The sequence below is a fragment of the Anas platyrhynchos genome, chromosome 3 (genome assembly GCF_047663525.1).
Source record: "Anas platyrhynchos isolate ZD024472 breed Pekin duck chromosome 3, IASCAAS_PekinDuck_T2T, whole genome shotgun sequence".
In the NCBI taxonomy this organism is placed as follows: Eukaryota; Metazoa; Chordata; class Aves; order Anseriformes; family Anatidae; genus Anas; species Anas platyrhynchos.
Window position 1 is genome coordinate 25,367,226 of NC_092589.1, and position 23,431 is coordinate 25,390,656.

General features: G+C 40.4%; 1 protein-coding gene across 1 annotated transcript in view; it reads right to left on the bottom strand.

Moving 5' to 3' along the window:
• PPP2R5A (protein phosphatase 2 regulatory subunit B'alpha) overlaps nucleotides 1-23,164 on the bottom strand; it is a 43,455-nt gene extending 20,291 nt beyond the window's left edge. Inside the window, exons 1-3 of the mRNA XM_013095757.5 lie at nucleotides 22,662-23,164; nucleotides 5,092-5,288; nucleotides 408-509 (exon numbers count right to left, since the gene is read on the bottom strand). Coding sequence (XP_012951211.2) covers nucleotides 408-509; nucleotides 5,092-5,288; nucleotides 22,662-22,812 — 450 coding nt within the window. The 5' untranslated portion in view covers nucleotides 22,813-23,164. The remainder of the gene's footprint in view (nucleotides 1-407; nucleotides 510-5,091; nucleotides 5,289-22,661) is intronic.
• Nucleotides 23,165-23,431: the final 267 nt, after the last annotated feature.

Below are 23,431 nucleotides of genomic sequence, written 5' to 3' on the forward strand. Positions count from 1 at the left end.
TTTTGTTATTGTCACAAGAAACTGAATTGCTAACATCTGCTTAGATTTCACTGAAATCATACAAAAATTGTTCAAGTACAGAAAACAATCTCTTAAATAAAGAACATAATTACCCAAAATACCCACACAATTTTAAGACATATATATACATACCACACTTCAATAACACAATTGCTCAATTTAAAACAAAACAAAACAAAAAGAGCATTTAAGCAATTTGGAATGCTTACATTCTGCTGTATTTATACATGCAAGGAAAACAACCACTTTTTCCCTTATGAGCATAGGAACACACTTATACTCGTAAAGATCAATTCTAAAGTTCATATCAAAGGCAAAAAACTACTCAAGTATGCATTCCTGGTTCTTGCCTTACAAGATGATTTGAAAATAAAGGGATCACACACCTGTATGTGGGGCCATGAGGCTTCGAGAGTTGGCTCATCTTCTTCTGGATCAAAATCTGGGTTATCGCTAGGTGGAAGTGTTCTGAAAATATTAGAACTAATCTGTAACAAAAAAATGAAGTTTAATTGTATCACTTTTTATTCTTCCACAGAGCACACTGAACAAGGTATTGCTTTTATCCTAAAAGTACATGAAGTGACACCAGCCAAAAAAAAAAACACCTTTTCCTTTACATTTTTTAAAAGCCCTGAATTCAAACTGAGGAAAGTATGAAGCAGGCTAATGAAAATACCAAGAAATTAATTTTTGGCTTCATTGTTTTACAGATTTGCAGCTAGATATTGTCATATCTGTTTTTTTTTTTCTCTAGAGCCATTAAAGTTAAAAGAACATTTTGTTTCCTCCATAATAAAAGTTTTTTTTTTTAAAACTATGTGACATCAAGAGCTGAAGTTTTATATAAGACATCAAACACAGCATGACTAACCAATTGTGATTTAAACAGATCTCTTCACATGTAAGACAGACAATCCCAAAATATATCTAATTTTAGAGTTCTTCACTTAACTTCATTTCAAGGTGTTCTTTACTTGTATGAAAGAGCTGAAGAACTGTTTACAGTTTTTCATCTTCCGTCATTTCAAGATATTTCAAGGTTTGGGGAAGTCAAACTTATGTAACAATTGTAACCTTTTGATCTAACCACAGAGTAACTTAGAAAAAAAAGAAAAAAAAAGAAAAAAAAAAACAAAAACAGAAAAATGGTAATCAAAGTAACTCAGTAGCAAAACAGTCATATCAAATCAATTTCAAAAGAGCAAATTTAAAGGGGATTTTTCAACTATATGCAAGTCTGGATAGAAAACCCATCTTTCACATGTCAAAAGAAAAATAAATGCCATGTCATCTGCCAGATGCAACACACTGGATTTTAAATCTCTTTAACATGAACAATAGAGAACATGAAGTTAACTTCATTTCTGCATTTTCTACTGTTCTCTCAGGAACAGGTTTAACCCAATTTTTCCAATTAACTTTCAAGCACATTAGCCTTTTCGATCAAACCTGTTTCAAATAGCTGCTAACCACCCAACCCTGCTAAGCACAAAAGAAAGACTGTTTGACAGTTCGCAGCAAATGCTACTGCACAGCTTCCATGGAGTCTCCAAGGTGTTGGAAGGATCCTGCAAGAGGGCTTGAAAAGATCCTGAAGTCACCAGCTGGCTCTGCATAGCCGAATCAGCTGCTTCATTAAACAAGGCTTAAAGCTACTGCATGAACTGACTTTTCAGTTCCTCCATTCTATGCCCCATCCCTGTGGCCTGCTGGACACGTTAAAGCTGCAGGTACTGCTGCTGTACGCTAGAAGGGCGATGATGTTCTGTGTGGATATGGCCATTAGAGCACGATCTCCCTGTTTTCTGAACAGCAGAAGCTGCATTGAAGTTGTTTGATGTTGCAAACATAACAGGACACAAGTAAAAGTGTCTGGAGGAAGGACAGGAAAAACAGGACTTTGAGAGAATTTGCATTTTAATCAAAGCCAAGGACCAAGTCTTGGTTCTGTTACTTGGTAATGCCTACTCTTACTAGGTGTGCAAGAAAATACCCATGAAAAACATTCAACACAAAAATCAGTCCCCTACTGAGGCTACACCTCTGTTAACAGTTCTTCTGGTAACATCTCTTGACAATACATCCTCTTACTTCTAGATGCATCCTGCTGAACTGATCCAGTCAAAGTTTCTAGTCCAAAACAAAGGTATTAACTACCAAACACATTTCTGTAGCACAGAAACAGCAGTTCTCTCTGCCAGATATTTCAAAAAATAATTTTATGATTTCCAGAGTATTCCATACATCTACTAGCACTATCAGTCTCCATAGAAAATCTTAGAACAAGCTGTATACAGTTTTTATACTGACCAGTCTCCCCTAAAGAACTGCTTCAATGACTTCATTATATTTGAAATAATTTTGCTTCCAGTTTCACCTGTTTCTTCTACTAATGTCTTGCTTCCAAACCTGGTACAGGCTATAGCTTTTGAGGTTCCCAGGAGGTTTTAAAACTTAAAAGACTTGTAATGCCAACCCCTAATTTGCCGTTAGCTTCGGAGTACTTCCAATAGACAATTTCCAGACTGAGGAACTGCTAATTTTGGATGACCTAGAAAGGAGGTGCACAGCCCTTTGTGCTCCCCCTTCAAAACTATTTGTAAGCGAAACTCTTCCTCAGTTCTTAACACAAAGACTTTGGCAATGGAATTACAGAAAAATCAGGTTGCTTGGTACACCAAAAAAATAATCCTGCACATCTAAACAAAGGTATTTTTATAATCTTATCCCATCCTTGATGGCCTGAAAATATATTAGTGTCATTTCAAGCAGTGCTGCCTACCTCGGGATCCAAGCAGAGCAGGGACAGTTACAGGAGGCATGACTGTGTGCTTTTGGCTCAGCAGCTATCACGGCATCAGAGACCATGTGAAGGCAAGGAAGGGTAGGAGACCTCCTCACCTGCACACACCTTGCCTATGCGCTGCTCAGCAACAACAATTTTTTTCCTCTTGATATCTGTAAGGGATTGTTGACTTTGCCTCCCCAAGACAAAGGCAATTCCAATGAAGCTGTGCTGCTTCCTCTGCAAGCTGCAGGAAAGGGGTCCCAGGTCTAGGGAAAGACAAGGGGCTTTGGAAAGAAATTAGCTCTGTTTCTGCCACCAAGGCCACTATGGCTTTTTCTAAGGGGATTGCTGTGGTCTGTCCATCCTTTACTACCAGCCACAGTAGCTGGGATTCACTGAGGCTGATTTCTACTTTTTTTGCCTCAAAACCACTATCCTTCAAACTCTGGGGGAAAAAATAAAATCAAATGCCTTTTCTTTTAATGCACTAACACTGAAGAGAAAAAAAGTGTGAAAAATAAATTAAAAAAAGTTCTACAACTCATAGAAGCTACAATGAAAAGCCTCAAACCTGATACACGTGTTGTTTGAAGGGAGAGACCCATCCAGAGCTCTTTCTGAAAGCTGGTACTTAGTCCTAATTCATAGCAAAGACCTTTGCTGCTGCCAGTTGCCAGGGAGACTAGAAATACTGTTCAGGCTTGGAGGGATCTTTTGTCTCAAGCTCTGGAAAAGCTCTCATTGAGCATTTAAGGCCTTCTTCATTTTCTGTCATTTTAAGGGAGAAAAGGAGATGGAAGGTTGTTGGAAAGAAAAATAAGCATCCACAGAGCCCAATCATTTGCACAACAACAACAACATCCTCAAAAGAACAGCTTAACACCATATCTCCAAGAAAAGAAAGCAGCTCCAACATAAAAGAAAATCTCTTCACCCTTCAACAAGTATGGTAGGCTAGTTAGTATACTCCTTCTTTGAACAGGACGCTACAGAGGACACACACAGTAAAAAAATACTACAAGGATTCAGGCTTGTTGCCACCGGCAGTGGGGGAAAAAAAGCTGAGGAATAGGTAGACAGACTTTGTCCTTTATGGTGTTGGGTAAAAAAAACCAACAAACATTTAGTTAGGAAACACATCTCCTTTAAAGTAAATAAATAAATAAACAACAGAAGTGTCCTAGATCTTTTGTGACAATTAAGAAGCATCTGGTGAAACAGACAAAATTATTAGAAGTGTTTCAATATATCTTAGCTCTTCAGTATAACAGTATAATTTCTACACTTGTTTATATTAATGTTCTTAGAAAGAAAAAAATATAACAAACAAACAAAAACAACACAAAGAAAAAAAGATATCAGTGTATAGAAAACCATAAAAAGTTGCAGGCCATATGCTTAAGTCTGCTTACTCACCCGATAGCTACTTTCAAAGTTAGCATTGTTCATATGTAAATTTACCCAAAGTTTAGACAACCGTTAGCCTAAATGCAAGGGGACTAAACACGTTATTTTTACATTTCAAATATCTAGACAAATCAGTTTTGAAAGCATTCTGGAGTATTTTATTAGTCCTTCAGTTATGTTCCCTGCACGTGGAGTAGTTATATGTAAAACAGCACTTCTGTAGCATTTGAAAATGCATATTAAAATCTGGGAAAGTCAGCAGATACGGCCACATATTTTGTTGCTTATTCAACAAGCCGTTTGTAGAAATTGCACGGTACAAGTCATTCTGTGGTTTACGACTGAGAAAACCACTTAGACTAATCCAGCACAGCTCTCTCAGGCCCAAACAGCAACAAACAACCACGCCAAGTATTTACAAAGCACAGTCGTTTTCTTACACTGATAAACCTTTCTGTTGACACGAGCACCCACAAGAATCTTTACCAGAAAGACCTTATGCTGTCATTCCACTGCTGTTCTTAAAGAAACAAAGACAGGTAACACTGCAATATTTCCATTTTCTGAATGAGAATGACTTCAAAGCTTATCCAGAATGCAAGCATCTGCATTACACCAGTTCTTTCATTTTAATTACCCTGAAAGCATCATATTTCAGCTAATAATTAGAACACACAAGTAGTGTGGTTTTCTTTTCTTTGCAAGCCTGTAAGCCAAGATATCATTAACAAATGATATTATATTTTATAAGCAGAAAAAAAAACAACAGCAATTCTGAGTTAGGTGCCATTACAATTGTAAACTGATTCATTTAGTATATGTTATTCAAATTTAACATATCACAAGAACATTCCATTCCAGATTCTACTTACCATTTTCACTATGTCAGCATAAGCTGATTCAACAATCACTCCACGATTTGTTGAAACATATTCAACCAGTTCATTCAGTGTTGCTCTCTTAATTTCCTTGCTTTTCAGGTCTGAAACAGAGTCCATGAAGTCAAAGAGTATACAACACTGCTGCAACTTCTGACAAAAGAGATCTTGCTGTTCATTGGAGGTGGCATCTGTAAAAGGAAAGAAAAAAAAACACCTAAGTCCATAGAAGCAAACTCAGGATTACTAAATCTGTTCTGTTGACTAAATTTCCCATCATGTGTCAGACCTGTAACTGAGGAATGGTATGATGCAGGACCAGCAAATTAATAGACAATACTGTAAAAACTGAATGATAGTGAATGGATCTGCTTAAGTAAGCTAGATTGAAAAATTCACTATTTAAAACTTGTATTTCATAGAAATAATGAATATATAGTTGTAGATGTATATATGGAAAATAAGTGAATTAATTTTATTTGAGGTACACAGACATTAGTAAGTACCAGCTCGCCTTCACTAAAAGTCACATACACAAGCAGTGCATCATACTAACCTTTCATTCATCCGATTTGTCTCATTCTGTTCCCTAATCCTTTATTACATAACCTGCTTAAAAGCTGTAAAATCTGCTTTGAAGGAACCTTGTCTTTTTTTCTTTTTTGTAAACCACGATGCAACATACCTTGCATACTTTTGATACCATGTGATGAACGTTTCTCTTCAGAATCAACTCCAATATTTCAAAAGGATTAATCCTAAATGTTCATGCTTTTGTTTAAATAACTTATCATGATCTTAGTCATGTCAGGCTTTCCATCTTTTTTGGCCCATTAGGACAATGTGTGACTCTGCATCATCATTTCATGGTGCAGTTTCTCCAGTAGTAGATAAACAGAATTGCTCCATTAGTATTTCACACTAGCTCTATGGCAGATGGATTATTGAGTACTGGATACTTCGAAAATTTAATATATCCTGAAAATATTATAACCGAAAGTTGCAGGATCACAGCAAAAGCAGCTGTGGTTTTAACTGAGAAATCGGATGACTGTCATACTGCCTAGACACACACTGAGAACCCAAATGCCCTTTGTTTGCTTTTTTGCTTTGCTCGTTGGGGTTCCTAGTCACTCCAGCAATAGTATCAACTCTTCTATCAGTCACTTGGGATTTCACCTGTTCTGCTGAAAAATTCTTATTCCCAGTTTCATCTGGGACTAAGGAATGCTTTCCCCCTGTAAAACTTTCAAGACCTGTCTATAGGCAGACTACCTAATCCCTTAGCTTCATCCATTCCCTGCAGTATCTACATGAACGCTGCTGCTTCCTCAGGAGGAAATTAGCACAACAAGGAAAGGAACCCGGCCTTGTAACACTGAATGTTAGAAATCTTAACTCTCTGTTTAAAGATTGAACAAAACACAGAAAGGTCTCACGTTTCTCTTTATTGTTTTAGCAGTATTCTAAATAAGCAAACTTTAAGTTTGTAAGTTTAACAACTCGGACACTTTGATGAGGGCAGTTGCTCAAGTTTCTTACCAAGCACCTCCCACTTAGTGGCCAGAACAACAACCGGGGTTTTAGCTTTCAGTCATTATCTGACAGAATTCTTGCATTTCCGTACAAGCAAAAAAGTAAGTGCTAAAATGGCCTGAAATGCCTCCACTGTAATCCCAACTGCTCGCCGTGCCCTGGAAGTCCAAACACCAGAATATTGTATTGCACTGCATTCCCGTTTGCCATCTGACAGTTAGGATCTTATTAACTGAGCATAACAACTTCAGCGGGCTTTTCAGAAAGCCAGAGGTTGTTATTCCCTCATAAAGAGCAATCTGTACTACTGAATGCTAATTCTGCAATTTTAACCATTTTCCTTTTGAATGCGGATGTCGTAAGATGCTAATTTTTGCTCGGCTATCTACAAATCGCACGATACCAAAGACGTGAATCGTTACACCCTGCAAAATAATCAACGTCAGCTGTAAAAACATTTGTAAGTTACATAACATTTCAGCTCAGATCGTCTAATATTCGGCAGCGGGTTGCATGAGTAAGACCTGCGCCATAGCAACAGAGCAATAACAGGGACACGCTGCGGGTAACATCCCCAAAGCCTCGCTCGCAGAACTGCCCCAGGACACACAGCTTCCCCTGACCCTAACCTCGTGCTGCCAGCCGTCCGCACACAGGGCTCAGATCTGCTCTTACTTCTGCCCACTAAAAACCCGACTATGCTCCACGTTAGCAAAGCCCAGTAGTGAGGGGCAGCAAATACAGCATCTTTGGGTGATGTTCGGTTAAATCAAGTTTCATTAACCAAAATTTAATGTTTTAAAAACCAGCTGACATCATCTGAATGCTCCTCATAGTGGTTAAAACAAACTTGTTAAAACAAAGTTGAAATCAAGCAAGCAGAATTCAGAAGAAATCATCAAATCCCTTATTACCTTCCCTAGAACATCAAAGAAATCCTGGTGTTAGCCACTTGTATTTCAACATCAGAGTAACAGAGATCATATCTCTGCGGCCACACATCACCAGTCCCTTTCATTAGCGATCTGATCTATCTCAATTAGACATCTTCCTAAATGAAAAGCCTGCCCATAAATCAGTTTTGTTACTTGCACCATTTAAAGCCAAGCCATACAAAGTAATTTCTTCTACGCATGCATCCATTACTCACAATGACAAGGGGAAATCATGAAATAATGACACGTGCAAGAGCTGAAAACTGTAAGGAAGGTAACACGAGGACTAGTCCTGCGGCATCTCATGTGCTTAGCCCTTGCCTCACACATGGCACCTGTATCCCAGGAATGCTGGGGACAGGTGCCATGGAAACCACCGCCTGCTTTGGGGATATTCCTGTCAGCATTCTTGGCTTTTTTAAGCCTTGTCTTTAACTACACCTAATTGTCCCAGCACAGCAAAAGCTAGACAACCCTACGTTGCAGTAAAATCATTTGCAATAGTTTATTCCAGCTCTATGAATAAAATAAACTCTGCCAACATTATTGCATCAACACCAGAGCTTTGAGCTTCAGTAATTTAACCCGTGGCACGATTTTTAAATAAGTTTTAATTTAACTTCTATCAAGATTTATTCCACGCATATGAAGTTCGCAAAAACTGCTTACCCTAAATACCAGGAGGACCGCAGAAGGTAACACAGGTTCAAAGTAGGCAGTGGATGCTTCAAGAAAATAACCCTAGGGACGAGTTGTACTTTCAAGTGGAAAACAAAACAAAACACCAAAGACTGAATTCTATTAACCACCTGTCCTTACATTGCTGTATGCTGTTGGAAAAGTCACTTTAAAAAAATAATAGAAAATGGTCTGTATGTTGTCTGCTCCAGGTGATCAAAATCCAATTTGCTCAACTTTGTTTTCCAGAGGCTGCTCAACAGAGGCACGTCTTAGGAAACTCTTTAAATCCACTGTTACATCTGTCTGAGGGCTGTTTGTCAGTTGACCTGAGGTCCTTGGGAAGGTCTTAATGACACTTTAGGTAACCGCAGAGAGACAGTTCCTAATCGGATATGACAGTAGAAAATCCTAACGACAAAAAGTTGTGTCCAATACAAAAAAAAAAACATCGTAAATTGCGATCCATTTTAACCATCGCTCTTTCTAAGGATTGTCATTGCCTCTGGTCATTTGCACGATAGATGGTAAAATATGTTTGCAACTGATGAAAATAGTTCATTTGATCCTTGCACTTCATGGTACTGAAATTCTCAACAGACTACTACTACTGTTTACAAAAGCCTCATCATTACATACAATAGCCACAATATCAAAGGATAAAAAATTACAAACAAGTTGACTCACAAGTTCCTCCGGAGCAGAAGTTACTAAACATCAAAGCTGCATGACTGTACAGATTGGTCTCGAAATCAAATGCTTTAATACCTACCAGGTTATCAGTCCAAGTCTGAGCATGGAGCACTAAGTTAAAATATGATTTTTTTCTCCAGGGAGGTCCCAACCAAAATATATATAAAGAAATTTTACAGTCTGAGCTACCTCATGAGCATATAACTTGAGAGACAGAAACCACCATACGACTAGCCAGGGGACTACAACGACGTCTTCCCACAGTGTATTTATCTCGCATGTTTACAGGCATTTCTCCTGGAAGGAAAAGAAAGATGCTTCTCCTCTCTCAACAGAACTGTTTATCCAGGACCTCCTGTGCAAAGCCAGGCACACAACACAATCTTCACTTCAGCGGAAAGCAGAATCCAAGTCCCCAGAACTCCCCTCTCAATTAGAAAGTCAAAAAGTCAGAACTCCCTTCGCAAACTGGAAATTCAGAAAACCTTACTTTCCCTGCCAGTGCAAAACAAACCCTCTCAAACACTTGTAACGGGTTTCCAGTATTTACTGTGCTACGTGCAGCTGCACTCGACAGCAGTGGGATCTGCTAGCACAGAATGAAGCCCTAACAGTGACACAGAGAGAAGCACAGGTACCATGAGACATCATACTTGTGTTTTTTTTTCTTCACATCATTTGAATATCAACGCTGTTGAATCTCTGGCCTAGCCCACGCAAGTCAAGCATAAGGAAACCTGCCTAACCTCATTTTACATCTCATTTTTGTTCTGTGCAGTTCTTGTGTACACTGTCATCGCAATCTCCTGAAGCACCCGAAAGTGTCGGTGTTTGTGCTACAGAGCTGGTAAGGAGGAGGCACTGTTAAAAAATGGAGTTTTGATGCAATTGATGTTATGGGAGGAGACACGGTATCTTTCCAAGTTCTCCGAAGTCTGTGTCTGCAGCTTGGCAGGCAGCACAATGGTTGGCTGACAATGAGGAAAGAGGTCCCTTGCCCTTCTACTCCCTTGTCATTTATTCCTCCCTTCCCCTCCCCTGCTCCCAGTCACATCCATCCCTCAACACCGGCTCTGCAACTTGTCAGCCCCTTCTGTGAGCTGCTTTAACTCAATAACATGGCCATATTAGTGAGGTTAGATGGCTTCTGGAGGGGCCTGACGATCATCAGGTCTGGCACAAGGTTAGTGGTGGGAGCAGAAACTCCTCTTTCAGCTGCAGTAAGTTGTTTAGTTAGTTCATTAGCTCATTTGTAACCGTATGCTCCAGCTTCACAGGTATGAGGTAACTGAAAAATCCTAATTATGCATTAACTAGTTGGTTTCATTTTTATTTTCAATTTTCTTCTTCTGGAAAGCAACTTCAAGCTCCTTTTTAAAGAAAAACGCAGCCCCTGTATAAGGTCTCATGCTATACTGATGGTCTAAAACCGTCCTGCAGTAACTCCTTACATCTTTAAGAGAAGCTTCCCCATTTTGGTAGCTCAGCAGCCCAGCTGAAACTGGTGAGGCCACTCAGACTAGTAATTATGCAGCATGTTAGGTATCCATGGAATATCATCATTAGTATTTTCTTTTTTTTTCCCCCCCATACAGAAAAAAAAAAATGCTGCCTAAGGAGTAAGTGCCATTTCTTACCAGAGTTATGGGGGTTTGTTTGATTATTTGCTTCTGTTGTGTGTGTGTTTTTTTTTTCCTCTCTCCCCTATTCAGAGTTGAACAGCATATATATTCGAATTACCTGTAGTCCTGAAGCCTACATCTCTTGCTGGATTTCTGGAAGGGGCTGAGTAAGTTTCTCTGCGTGTTTTCACTAAACAGAGCCCAGACTTTGCAAGGCAGATAAGGGAGTCAGACAGAACATCATGCATCTTAGAAATTAACCAGCTCCCTATAGAGGAGGTTTATTCTTTAGGAGGAGGTTTGGAAGACGACAAAGCAGAACACCATTCTCAAACATGATGTTACAAAGAAGTCCATACCACATATGGGAGATGGCCAAAATAAAGACTTGGCACAGAACTACAGGTACAGAAGGCACATTGGTCAATCCTGTCTGGGATCTGCATGCTCATACAGATGGACACAACCTTCCTATTTCAGAAATCCAAAGGCCTGCAAAGGAGCAATCACGGCAATGAGCTGAACTTCTCCTTCCACTGAAACTCTCCTGCTGATGCTCATCAGGCAGGACTTACACTAGTGATCCACCTGAGCAGTACTTTAAAAATACACTGCAACACCCTGCTTGCTCAACTACCCCCACAGCAAGCGTTTTATCCAATTTAATGCACACCTTCCTCCAACCAGTTGTGCAAAATCAAATTAAAATTGCAAAAAAGCAACCAAACTGCTAAAAAAAAAATAAAAAAATCACACCACCATCCAAGTAAAATCTCCATTTTCTTTTGAAATAGCTAAGAAATCACAAGTTTTGCTCATTAGAATATTGTGAATTTAAGATTATCTCCTTGATACATGCCAGGGCAAAAAAAGAATTTAAAGAGTCTCACACAAGAAGTAAAACTAAATAAGGACACAATCTATGATGATTTTTATTCACATACTCTGTTGTGGTTTACAAAGATAGCTACATATTCTAGGCTATAGAGAATTTTAAAGTTGTTTACTAAAAGCACTTCTCGAAAGCTATGTCCTGTCCAATACCAGATATTGTTTGTTCAGTAAGGCTCGTCTGCCAGTCCATGTGGCCAGCAGTTGACCTTAACAAATCAGTCCAGAAAATCTGAAAAGCCTATGCTGATCCAACAACATCTGTCACAAATTTTCTCTGACATGACTCCTTGGACTGATAGTAAACTAAAAGTGTCTTTCTTATCTAAATTGTTTCTGTCATCTTCCAAGCATTCTTATAATCTCGTATGGCTAAGAGCTCCTACCACGTTAAATCCCTCGATTTTAATGAGAATTTGACTCAACCAAAACACTTCAGACAATAAGAAAGTACCCAGCTGAAGTGTTTTCCTATTTAATAGCCTTATTTCCTACTGGTTAATTACAGAAGACAACATGAAGACAGATGCAAAAAGTAATGCAAATTACTCTCTTAGTCCTCAAAAAGTTAATGAACAGCAAGACTCTAGTGACCAGACCTGACAACATTCACCTTATTTCTCCCACAACTTTCTCAAAAAGGAGAATTAAAGCCCTACTCATTTCTTAAACAAAAGAGAAAAACTACAAAATCAAACACCATGCCGATGAGTCAAACGGGAACATTAAACACCCTGCAGACATCTTTGACAAAATGTGCATCACGAACCCTACAAACATTTCCTCAAAAGCACCACTGACAGTTCAGAACCGAAACTCAGTTACCTGCAACAAATAATTCTGAGGAGAAAAAAAATAAAATAATAGTAATATATATATATATATATATATATATGTATGTATGTATGTATGTTGTCCGATGACAGGCCATGGTTATGATGCTTTTAACAGAAAGCACCAAGATGCTGAGCTTTGCATACGGTTACCTGTAGGCAAGCTCTGCTCAGAAGGATATAACGAATTTATTATACAAGAAATTCTAAAAGAAATCTTACTATAAAAGAAATTTCAGTTTGTGCAGTTGTAGTATGCATTTTCAAAGAACAATTATGCTACTCCTCTTGAATTCAAAAAAGCTTTCTTCCACCAGTAAGCCAACTATTATGCTCCCCAGTGCATTCACTTATGTTTTTGGCATACGCTGCTACTACATTTGCTGTCTTCATTTAAAAACCATCAAGCAGTGGTGACGACTGATCATACGCCAGGACAGGCCCATCCTGAATGTAACCAGAGGCTCTGGGAGTTTAGCATTCTCTCCTGCATGCAAGCCCAAATAATGGTTTCACTGGCTTCATGAAGGTGGAACATTATGTAATATTATATTTATATTATGTGATATTGATCTTATATTAATTTAAAATAGGAAGCCCGCTTCTTTAAGGAAGATAGGGATAAATTTAAGGCCAATAAATCCCATCACAGAACTAACGCACGCAGCCAGATCATTAAACTGGGGTAGAAGGGTAAGTAATTGACTTCTGGAATGGGAAATTGTTCTGGAGATACAAAGATGGGACAGATGGCAACCTTTAACTTTAAATCACAAAGGCTTGGTAATGCGAACTGCTTTCCCAAAGAGAAAGCGAGAATAAATAGCTTTTGTTACATAGAAATGTAACAAAGGCTTTTGTTATGGTAAAACATATGCGCTTTCAAAAAGTCCTCTTAACAAGAGGAGGGCAAATAAAGATCAAGGTAAAGCCCTGGGTATATAAACAAGTCCTCTCTTAAAAGCCTACTAACTCACAATTACTTTCTATTTGCCACAAGCCAAAAGCACCCACAGATAGGCTCCTGGTAGCTCACTGCGAGCCAACGTGTGGGAAAACCAACCACCAGCAGGACCCTACAGAAAGGGAACGGGACCAGGGACCAAGCCTCTCGGACTGTGGAATCAGAAAGATTGCAAGGAACCACCTCCGTGGTGCTGCTGGTCCCCGAAATATACACTGCAGCCAAATTACAGAGCTGTTGTCCACTTCAGACCAGATGTTAACTCTACCTGTCCCCAAACACACACGTTTGCTTTTAAGTAAGTGCTGCTTCTTGAAATCTAAGTGTTGGATAGAATTTCCCATTTCCCCACCTCATTTTGGAGATGCAAAGCAAACCCTTCGGGTTGTGAAGAGGCTGACTCAAGGAACTGCTTCACACCTTCCTGGCTCAGCATTAACCACGTAATGTGAGCAGCTCTGTTTGCTGCTGCTCCCTCCTCAAACAGCCACAGCACTCTGCTCAGGGGATAAGGACGGCTGAAAAGCAAAGTCACAAAGCTGTGTGCCACACAGACACAAACTTCAGCTCGACAACTATCCTACGGCACGCTATTAAAAACATCCTCAAATGCCTAAGAACATAAACACCTTGCTAGACCAGAGCCTGAAACAAATTCATTTGCACCTTTTAAGCTTTGTAAGGATAGAAATTGTATTCACTATCTGAATAAGCTCCCTTTTTATTAATTTGAATACAAGACCTCTGACTGAAACTGTGGTATTTTATAAACAGTGACTGCTGATAATGAAACAGGCCATAAATGGATCCATTGCAGGATTTTTACTTTTATTTAAAGTCTATTAGCTTATATCGTTCCCTAGTTATTTTAAGATCCCACCTGGTCTAACAACTTAATTTTGAATTAAATGCTCAAGTTGCTCCGGTTTGGCATCACACTAGAAAACATAAGTCAGCATTACAAATCACGTTCATTTTTATTGTCCAAAAACTGCAGAAATGCTCTTTGAATTTTCACATGGCAAAATCAGTGTAGAGTGCCATACAAAAATATCTTTCATTGGAAACCAAGGGCTAACTGTTAAACATTACTTCACAGAAGTATAGAATCTCATTTTGCAGTTAATTTAGCACTTAGGCTATTTTAAACGTGTGAAGGGGATGTATAGGGGAGTAATTTAATAGGAAATCTGTGCCAGAGGAAACATGTGATCTAGGTCTTCAAATTTCATCCCTTCAATCCCTGCATAAATTGGGGTGGAAGTTACAGGTATTGGAGTAATTCCTTGGATAAATATACACTTCAGTATTTGTCTGAAGTCATATTTCTTGGTTTTTAAAGTTTTCTCAGACAAATAAAATAATAAGATACTTAATCATGACTTAAGCAGGAAGAACTAAGATTAAATCAGATGGGGAATACAGGTGAAATCCTGGTTTTGCTGCTTTCAGTGACTTACCTGCCACTGACCTCAATGGGAACAGACTGTTGTCCAGAGCAGACAAATATTCAAGCACTTGCAAGATCTCCTTATCCATCTCACTTGAATTAAGCATCTAGTTGCATACGTAAAAGGTCAAAAAACTTTTATTTTTCATTTTTAGCCATCAACAGTTATTTTCTTTCTAACAAAAATTGTAAACATCAAGCGTTCCGTAATGAAGGAGCAATCCTACACTTAAGTATATTCCCATTTGGCAAAATCTCGTAGTTATTTTAAAACTCTATTTACACCATTCTGATGTAGTGAGTTTATTTTGCTCCTGCTTCCTTCTCCTAAGGGAAAATACTCACAAATGTAAATTATCAAATCTTGTCCTTCCCGACCGTACTGTGAGACCCAGACCATGGCTCTCTAGGGGACTCTGATATTTGCTTCTAAATTTTTTTTCCTCTAAAGTATAATAAATGTTTGTTTTCCTCAGAAACCAACAATGCTGAAATGCACAATTTCATTTTACATATGCAATTCAAAACCTACATGTAGTTCTCAACTCTTCTTCCTGTTACATACAGATGGGACCAAAATTTATGCTGCTTAACAGGACTTCAGTCCTACTGCAAAAAGTTTACACCTACGCCATATTTTAAATAAGCATAGATTTTTTTTTTTTGTTAGAAACATCATTTAGTTTTCAAAAACCTTACCCAACTAGGCTGCATTGGAACTTAAAAAAAATAAAAAATAAAAAAAAAAAAAAATCCCCATTTCCCCCCACACTTTCCCATAAAATTTTACTTGGGAAGAAATGAATATGACAAAAGCTGTGCTTTTAATTTATTTTTTTTTTAACTTCCGAAGTTTCACTTGCTTATGCAACGATGCACCCTGCCAGCTCACAAGTACAGCAACAGCAGACAAAAAGCTGTTTCCCCCTTCACAGTCAGACAAATGGCTCTAACTTTTTATTCCTGCTTTTCTTCGGATCTGCCTTCCTGGCCCACACTATATCGCCCTCCTCGCTTGCCCCTCCTTCTTTTCCAGTTCTGAGAAAATCCCCTGTGCTACTTCCACCCCTTTTATCCAGGGCTTCTCAACTCTTCAAGTGTGTGATGGGCTCAGGTGTACTGATTACTTTTGATCAGCAACTTGAAAAAGTGAACTTGTATAACATAACTAAAGTATCCCTGCTATGGCAGGGAGCAGCTTTAATGCTATTAATTCTTGAGAGTTTACAAATCACTGACCAGAATTAGGAAATCTTCCTTTTGCAGCACAGTTCTGGGTTGGATACGCACATACACTTTTTGTCATTACTTGCACCTTGACCTCCCAGCTCCACTGCAAAATTCACATTACTCTGGGATGGGAAGCTGACAAAAAATATCCCCTGGGAAACAACAGCCGAGAGAGGGAACCTGAGACAAGGAACAAGGTAGAAAACCTTTCCTAATGGCAGCCAAGGCAACACAACAGCACAATATGTTTCTGAAATCCCTTTACCATATCCACAGCAGCAATACAAGCTACTCCTGTAGCAGGCTACAGGCCACCCCATCAGCTCAGACACTGTCCCTCTCTACAACCCAGCAGTGCTATGAGCTGGCGTTCTGCATCGACGTCCAGAGAAGCCCTCCTTGCCCCAAACACACTGCAGCCAGTGACTGCCAGCAGGTCCCATCCTCTGATCATGGCAGATGCAGGTATGTTCTTCTAATCTTTACCTCCTCGAGTTAAGACTCTCATTTGATGAACCAACTCATCTTCAATCAATTCCTGATACAGCAAGGAAAAACCCTAAGCATGTGAAATTTCGAGACTGATTTACCTTTAGAGTCAGGGGAAGACTCAAAAAATGTGGTCACAATGAAAAGCTATGAAGAAACTCACACTGGATATGGTAAGAGCTATTTCCAGTATGTTTCATAGCCAGCCTTTGACATTCAGGAATTGCTGAAGCTACAGGTGAGGAGCTGGCTCCAGCCACGCACTGTCCTGCACCTCTTCCCACCTGCATCTCCTGTCAGCCCACTGCTTCTTACTGTCCTGCCACCTGTAACACACTTCTGGGCTCCTGCTCTCAGAAAAACATATTGTAAGCTTTCTATACACTTAATTACAGTGCAGGAAAACCAAAGAAAAGCCGTGCACAGCAGCCTCAAAGAGGTGGTTCCTTGCAGAGCAGCACAGGAGGTACTGAATCATCATCAGTCTCGCTACTGAGCTACAAAAGCTGCTGAGCACATCTGAGAATTTGGACCACATTAGATTAATTTTCATCCAGAGCTATATGCTAAGCTACAAAGTACAGCAAACATCAGAGCTCAAGACCATTATTACTATTTTAATATCAACAACATATAACGCATTTTTACTCTAGCCTTAGGAACGGTTTGAACTGTTTTTGCTGAAACTCAGAAAATTAGCCTGAGGAACAGTTCCAAATAAAACTGTCCATACTTGGCATGGAAACTTCAGTCCAAACTGTTTAGCAATGCTGTAAGCAGCTGAGAATAAGGTCTTGTGAAGGAAAATTGTAGGCGACCTTAACTAAGAGGAGTCCTGCTTGAAGTCAAACGTATGCCACTGAGACTGACCACGAGCTCAGCAAAACTTAACAGAAACTAGCTCAGTGACTCTCTGATAAAAATCAATGATTCAGATGTTAAAATAAGCTGTCGCTGTTGGTCCAGTTTCCAGAAGAGCATTTTGCCAAGGGAGTTTTATACAACAGACTTTATTTGCTACCTACTGGTCTCGTTAGCCTGTGGTTCCAACCTTCAGAGTTCACACACTGTGATGAGCCTATACGTATAATCTTAGCCTGCTGGATTAAAACAGGAGTCAGGACGACAATAGCACAAACTGAATGTTAAACCCTTCCACAGGGAAATGTCTTTCTTCATAATAACACTACACATAGCCCTTCTATGCTTAAAGACAACTTTACTCTGTCCCGAGCTGTTGGTACGGTGCCTTCTCAATGGCACCAAATAATTTTAAGATAGGTGGATATTAAAAAGAACTCTGCAGATTGATATAATCTTCTTTCGATCAGACAGCCAGAGCAGTAATTCCACTTGTATTTCCTACAGCAACTACCATTAAAATCGGCACCTGCAAAACTAATATCTGACTAAACTAGAAAGCAACGAATATGGAAAAAGAAATCTGATCCTAAGCTGGCACACAGAAGATGTGAAAGATTTAAATAGAAAAGTTCATGTGAAGACTGTCAATAGGCTCTATATTTAGGAGTTGCTCTTGATGGAAGTATATTCTAAGACCAAAAATTCAAGTCTAAGGATAAAAAAAGGTCAATTTGTTAAGAATTAAAGACCAAATGTTCCACTCCATAAACTAGGAACAGTTCCTTAATATAGAAGAAAATTAAGCAGTACATTTTTCATGGAACTACATTAGAATATTAAAATAAAAAGTTCTTAAGTCTTCTTTAGCTATTGTAGGTTCTCTATTTTTCAAGATTGTAACTTGACTAAACAGAAGTTTTGACTACTTTGCTGAGTGCCCTGTTGAGACTATGCATAAGAGTTAAATGGAAATTCCTCAGAGAACATCCTCATCTTCATCTGAAAACTAAAGATCGTCTTTGTTAAGGAAAAAATCAGCCGGGAAGGTCACAGATGCAAGTGAGGCTGAATACAAAAGGTATAGGATGGGGGACTACGGAAGAGGAAATAACAATGAATCATCAGGGATTTAACAAAAACAAAACAAAACAGTGCAAATCTGAGCAACAGAAAACTGTCATTTAACTTACAAATATTTATGAAGGCTGTAGTAAAAGTAAACCATTCCAAAATTTTTGAAGGCTATTTTCCTTTCTGGAGCAAAGGCAACTTAATGTTAGCATGAATAAAATTCCTCTCAGCTGTTTTTAACTCTGCTTATTTTTGTCACTCTGAAATACACACTGTATGATTCAAAGCATCTGAACTGACCCTGCTGGATCTAATAAGGTTAAAATTTTAGCAATAAGCACGCTTACTAGGCCTTCCTATAATGCTGTCATGAAAGCTTAGCTTGAACACAGCACCTGGTTCTCAGTCCAATCCAAGCTGTCCCTTGATGGTTTAAATAAAGCAAATACTTTTGATAACACCCGTTTTGAACCCCATATTTGGATGCTGAAACTGCATACTGGAAGGTCTTTTAAAAATGTCTTATTCCAGTATACTTCACCACTGTAACTCGCAGTCCCACTGAGATTCTTACAACCATCTCTAGCCTACGGCTGACAGATTTTTGGACCAGTTTCCAGCTGTTCTGCTGTAAGAGCCAGAGTTTTCTTTATGGGGAGAGTTTCATTTGGAAACGAACACTAAGAATTTCTTGTAATATTTTTGTGCTTTGTGCGTGTTATAGGAAATAAGCCTGCAGTGACAAGCGTCTTCCCAAAAGGATGCTCAGTATTGAGAAGATCACAGAAAGACATCAGGAAATGTTTATTCATTCCAGCTGGACTTGACATCTCTGGTAACAGAAAAAAGGTACATTCGCTTTACAACCTGACAGCCCACATTAACTGTACTAAATAAAAGCAACAAGCTGTTTTGAATAAGATTTTTTTTTTCAACCTATCTGGTCACCATTTTCCACCTGTATTTTCACATGCTCCATCAACCAAAAAAAAAAAAAAAAAATCACAGAAACGTGTATGTGTAGTTTCAGTGCGATTAGTCAGACCGGCTCCCAAGGTCAAGATAATTCTCTTTTTCCAGAAATGAAGGTAACTGCATGGGCTATTACAGTGTTTAAAAAGGACTCGGTATTGAGACAAAATGACCACTTCTTAAGAATTTAAAAATAACAATCCCTTCGTCAGATTTCTTTAAACTCAACACTCCCAGGACTGTTCACTAAGTGATAAAATCCTGCTGTTAACCAGCATGTTACTTTGGCTATACATTTTCAAAGGATTTGTATTAAGTAAACTGCAAAGTAACAAAACGAAAAGGAGATAGGAGGGGGAACAGCTTCAACTTGACACAGGTCTAACACTCTTCCCTCCCCCCTCCCTTTTTTTTTTTTTTTATTTATTATTATTCTGGTCTTCAGTACTGCTTATGAAGCACTACAGTGAAGCGTAAACTCTCCTGAATAACAGAGGAAATGTAATTCCTCATTTATTTTATGTATCCTGACATCAGTAAGGTTTTGCTAAGCTTTTATCTAAGGACAATACATAATATCTGATGTAAAAATAACCTGAATTGTTAATGACCAACACACAATCCTGCTATACCCCCTCAACTTCTCCCTGTCCCCCCAAAACCCAAACCCCTAAAGCTAAGACCATGCACTATCTGGGACTCTCACCTGCTAGTGACAGAAACTCGGCTTCTCCTAGCAGTGACAGAATACGCAGCTAAATCCAGAAATTTTGGTAATCTCAGCAGCATCACAATTAGCTCCAGAAATATGTGAATAAGTATGTTACCTTTCTACAGGCTTTCAAGCAATACCACTTACACCCCTACGAAAGGGTGTTACACTATCTGATCTGGCCCTATTAGTAGCAAACAACAAAAAAAAAATAGTCCCTAGATAAAAGGGGAAAAAATCTACCCAGGAAGATGTTTGATAAAGTGAATGGTTAGTTTTTATTTTTTTCTTCTGGAACACCCTTCCTTCCAATAAAGTAGAATACAAGTATTTCAGGCCAGCCTGACAAACCTATCTGGGAGTTTCAGAATATTTGTTACTGTCCTGAAAGTGATCAAACAAGACAGGAACTATAAATCAAATTCAGCATTTTTACTGCAGTATATCACCAAACTGCTTCTTCATCTACAAAATGCTGATCCCCCAATACAGGCTTCAAACGCCCCACATTTAGCCCCTTACTGTAAGATACCTGGAAAAGCAAAAGTTCTTAATCTAATTTCCTAAGTGCATGCTGAGGGCCCTTAGGCACCAGCATAATGACTGTACTTTCCTTTTTCCGCCCCTCCCTGGGAACGCTGGCTGCCAGGCTGGAGATGACACTACGCTGGCAGCATCACAGCTATTGCTGAATTCCACATTGGCTTTAAAGAATAAAGCAGAGCTTCATCTTCCCGAGACGTATGCGATTACAACAAGAAGTTTCACAAAGCCATACATTTATGGAGAGCAAACTCTATCAGCTCTTTTGGTTTGGGAGGCAGGGGAGGGTCAAGAGAGGAAAGGAGCGAAGCAGAAGGGGAGAAAGCATCAGATATTCACAGCAAATGTTGTATTCACAACAAATCTAAATTCCCCATATATCCAAACATTGCAAACCCATGGGAGAAAACATGCAGAAGAGTGCTGCCCAGCTTTCTGATAACTGGCTACCTGGGATACTGTTACTCATAAAAGCATGCTTTGCCCACAATTTCTGTTCTGAAACAGATTTAGAGGGCAAGACTTTCAGTGTAAACCATAAGCATGAAGACAGATGTGATTTTCCTTTAAGAATTTCAGGCAATTCGAGCTACTATAAAACTCTGCTTAACTGAACGGATTCCTCTGATAGTTTATGGCCTCAAATTTCCAAACATTCGAGCTGCTGATGCCACACAAACTTTCCCTGTACAATAAGCAAAAAGCTGTAAAACTGCACTCACAAAACGAGAAGACTTAATCATACGAAGTTAAAAATCTAACATTAAAGTCCCGGTTCAGCAAAGAATGTAAACTTGGACATTTTGCTGATTTAAGCTGGAATTGCTCCCTGCATAAAGTACGTACGCTTAACTGTTTGCTGGATCAGGACCCAAACTTTCTGAAGTCTGCCACCTATGTGCAATATTTGCCAAGTGCTTTTACAAGGTCTCAAGAATGGTTTTATAAAAAAAATGATCTTTGAGGAAAATAAACTGTCTGAACAGCATGGGAATTAGCCTTTCATTATTATTGAAACTTGGCAGAAGTTTAGTCATACCAATAGCAGAAACTGAAGCTTGATTTCAAAGAAATCATCTTGGTTATAAATCCTGTAAATCCAGCTAAAGGGAGGACAAAACTTCACAAAGAAAACCCAAAACAAGCACTGTGAAGAACACCTCTTCTGTTTTCAAGCGTAACGTGCTCAGCCACTGCAACAAAGATGCTAAAGAAAAAAATAAGTCCCATGTTACCTTCCTGCCCAAGCTTATTTGCATTTAATAACATTTCTGCTAATAGCCAGTTTCATGATTCATGAACATCTGCCGTTCAGGAGCAGCAAGAAACTGCCTTGAAATACTACAGCTGTGACTGTATAATCCACAAAAATCAAACAGGAAAAAAAATATTTAGCTTTTAGGACTATTTTTAAGTCGGCCACACTGCACTCTGATTTGGGGCATTTGCTGCAGATCATTAAGAGTTATTTTTTCCCACCATCGTACGATGCAGCTTCAAAAACTTGAACACGAGTGACAGCACAATTGCTCTGGGGTAATGTTAGGGTAATGTTTGCCCCTTGTTGCTCAGGTTCTTGTTAAATACGTTAACAAGGAGTTCGCATTCCCTGCTGAATAACTACTTTTCTAATTTTTAAGGGAGGGAAAACTTTGGTGGGAAGGGGGGGAAGGCTGCACTGAACTTCTGGTTCATTTTTGCAACCTGCTAGCAAACAGCCTGCCCGGATTTTAGTTTCAGGATGAAGGATAAAGGCTGCGGTGCCGGTTTTCATGCCAGGGCGTCATTTTTTCTTTCACCCAGGCTTTTGAGATACCGCCTCGTTCCCCAAACCCCGGCGGGGCAAACACCAACCCCCAAAAAAGCGCTGGGGAGGCCCGAGGCAAGCCCGGGACATGATGCCAGGGGCACCGGGCTCCTCTTCGCAACCCCCCTGAAGGGAGAAGGGAGGAGCCACCGCGGCAGAGAGGGGACGGAGGGAGGGGGGGGGACGACACGGGGACAGGGCAGAGGGGACGGAGGGACGGGACAGGGGGACGCGGGGACGAGGCAGGGCCACGCGGAGGGTTTCGCCGAGGTACCTTTGAGCTGGGGCAGCGGCGAGAGCTCCACCTGGCTGCCGTGGCCGCGGAACTGCGAGGAGCCCTGCGAGCGCCGCTGCCGCTGCGCCTTGCGCACGGATTTCCGCGTGAAGCCGTCCACTTTCTCCGCGGCGGAGATGGCCGCCGACATGGCTGGGCGGCGAGGCGGCGCGGGGGGGACGCGCTCGCCGCGGGCATATATCAAAGCGGGCGGGAAGGAGGAAAAAAATAAAAAATTAAAAAAAAAAAAAAATAAACGCTGATGATGATAATTAAAAATTATGAGCGACCCAGCCTCCTCGCCGTTCCCTCTCCCCAGCCGTGGAGCGGCCCCGCGGAGGGGGGGGCGCTCGGCAAACTTCGCAGCGGGCCGGGCCCGCTGTCATCCGCCGGGCTGGCCGGGGGGGCGGCTCCCCAGCGCCCGGCTTCCGCACGCCCCTTCCCCGCCTTCAGGCGCCGCCGCCCGCAGCGCCCCCCCGCCCCGCCGCCATCCCGCCCGCCCTCTGCCCCGCCCGCCGCCAACGGCGAGGGGAGGGGTGGGGGGGGCGGGGGGGCGGGGCCGTGGCGGGGTGAGTGACAGCGCGGGGCGACCAATGAGAGGAGAGGGTGGGAGAGGAGGGAGAGATTGGCGGGTAGATGCTCCAATCGGGAGGAAGGAAGAGGGAGTGGGTGGGGCTTCCCGCTATGAGGTCGGGGGGCGGTGGCGGAGCGCGGCCGTTGGGCGCGAGGCGCGGCGGCCGTTGGGCTGTGGTGCTGCCGCGGAGGCTGCT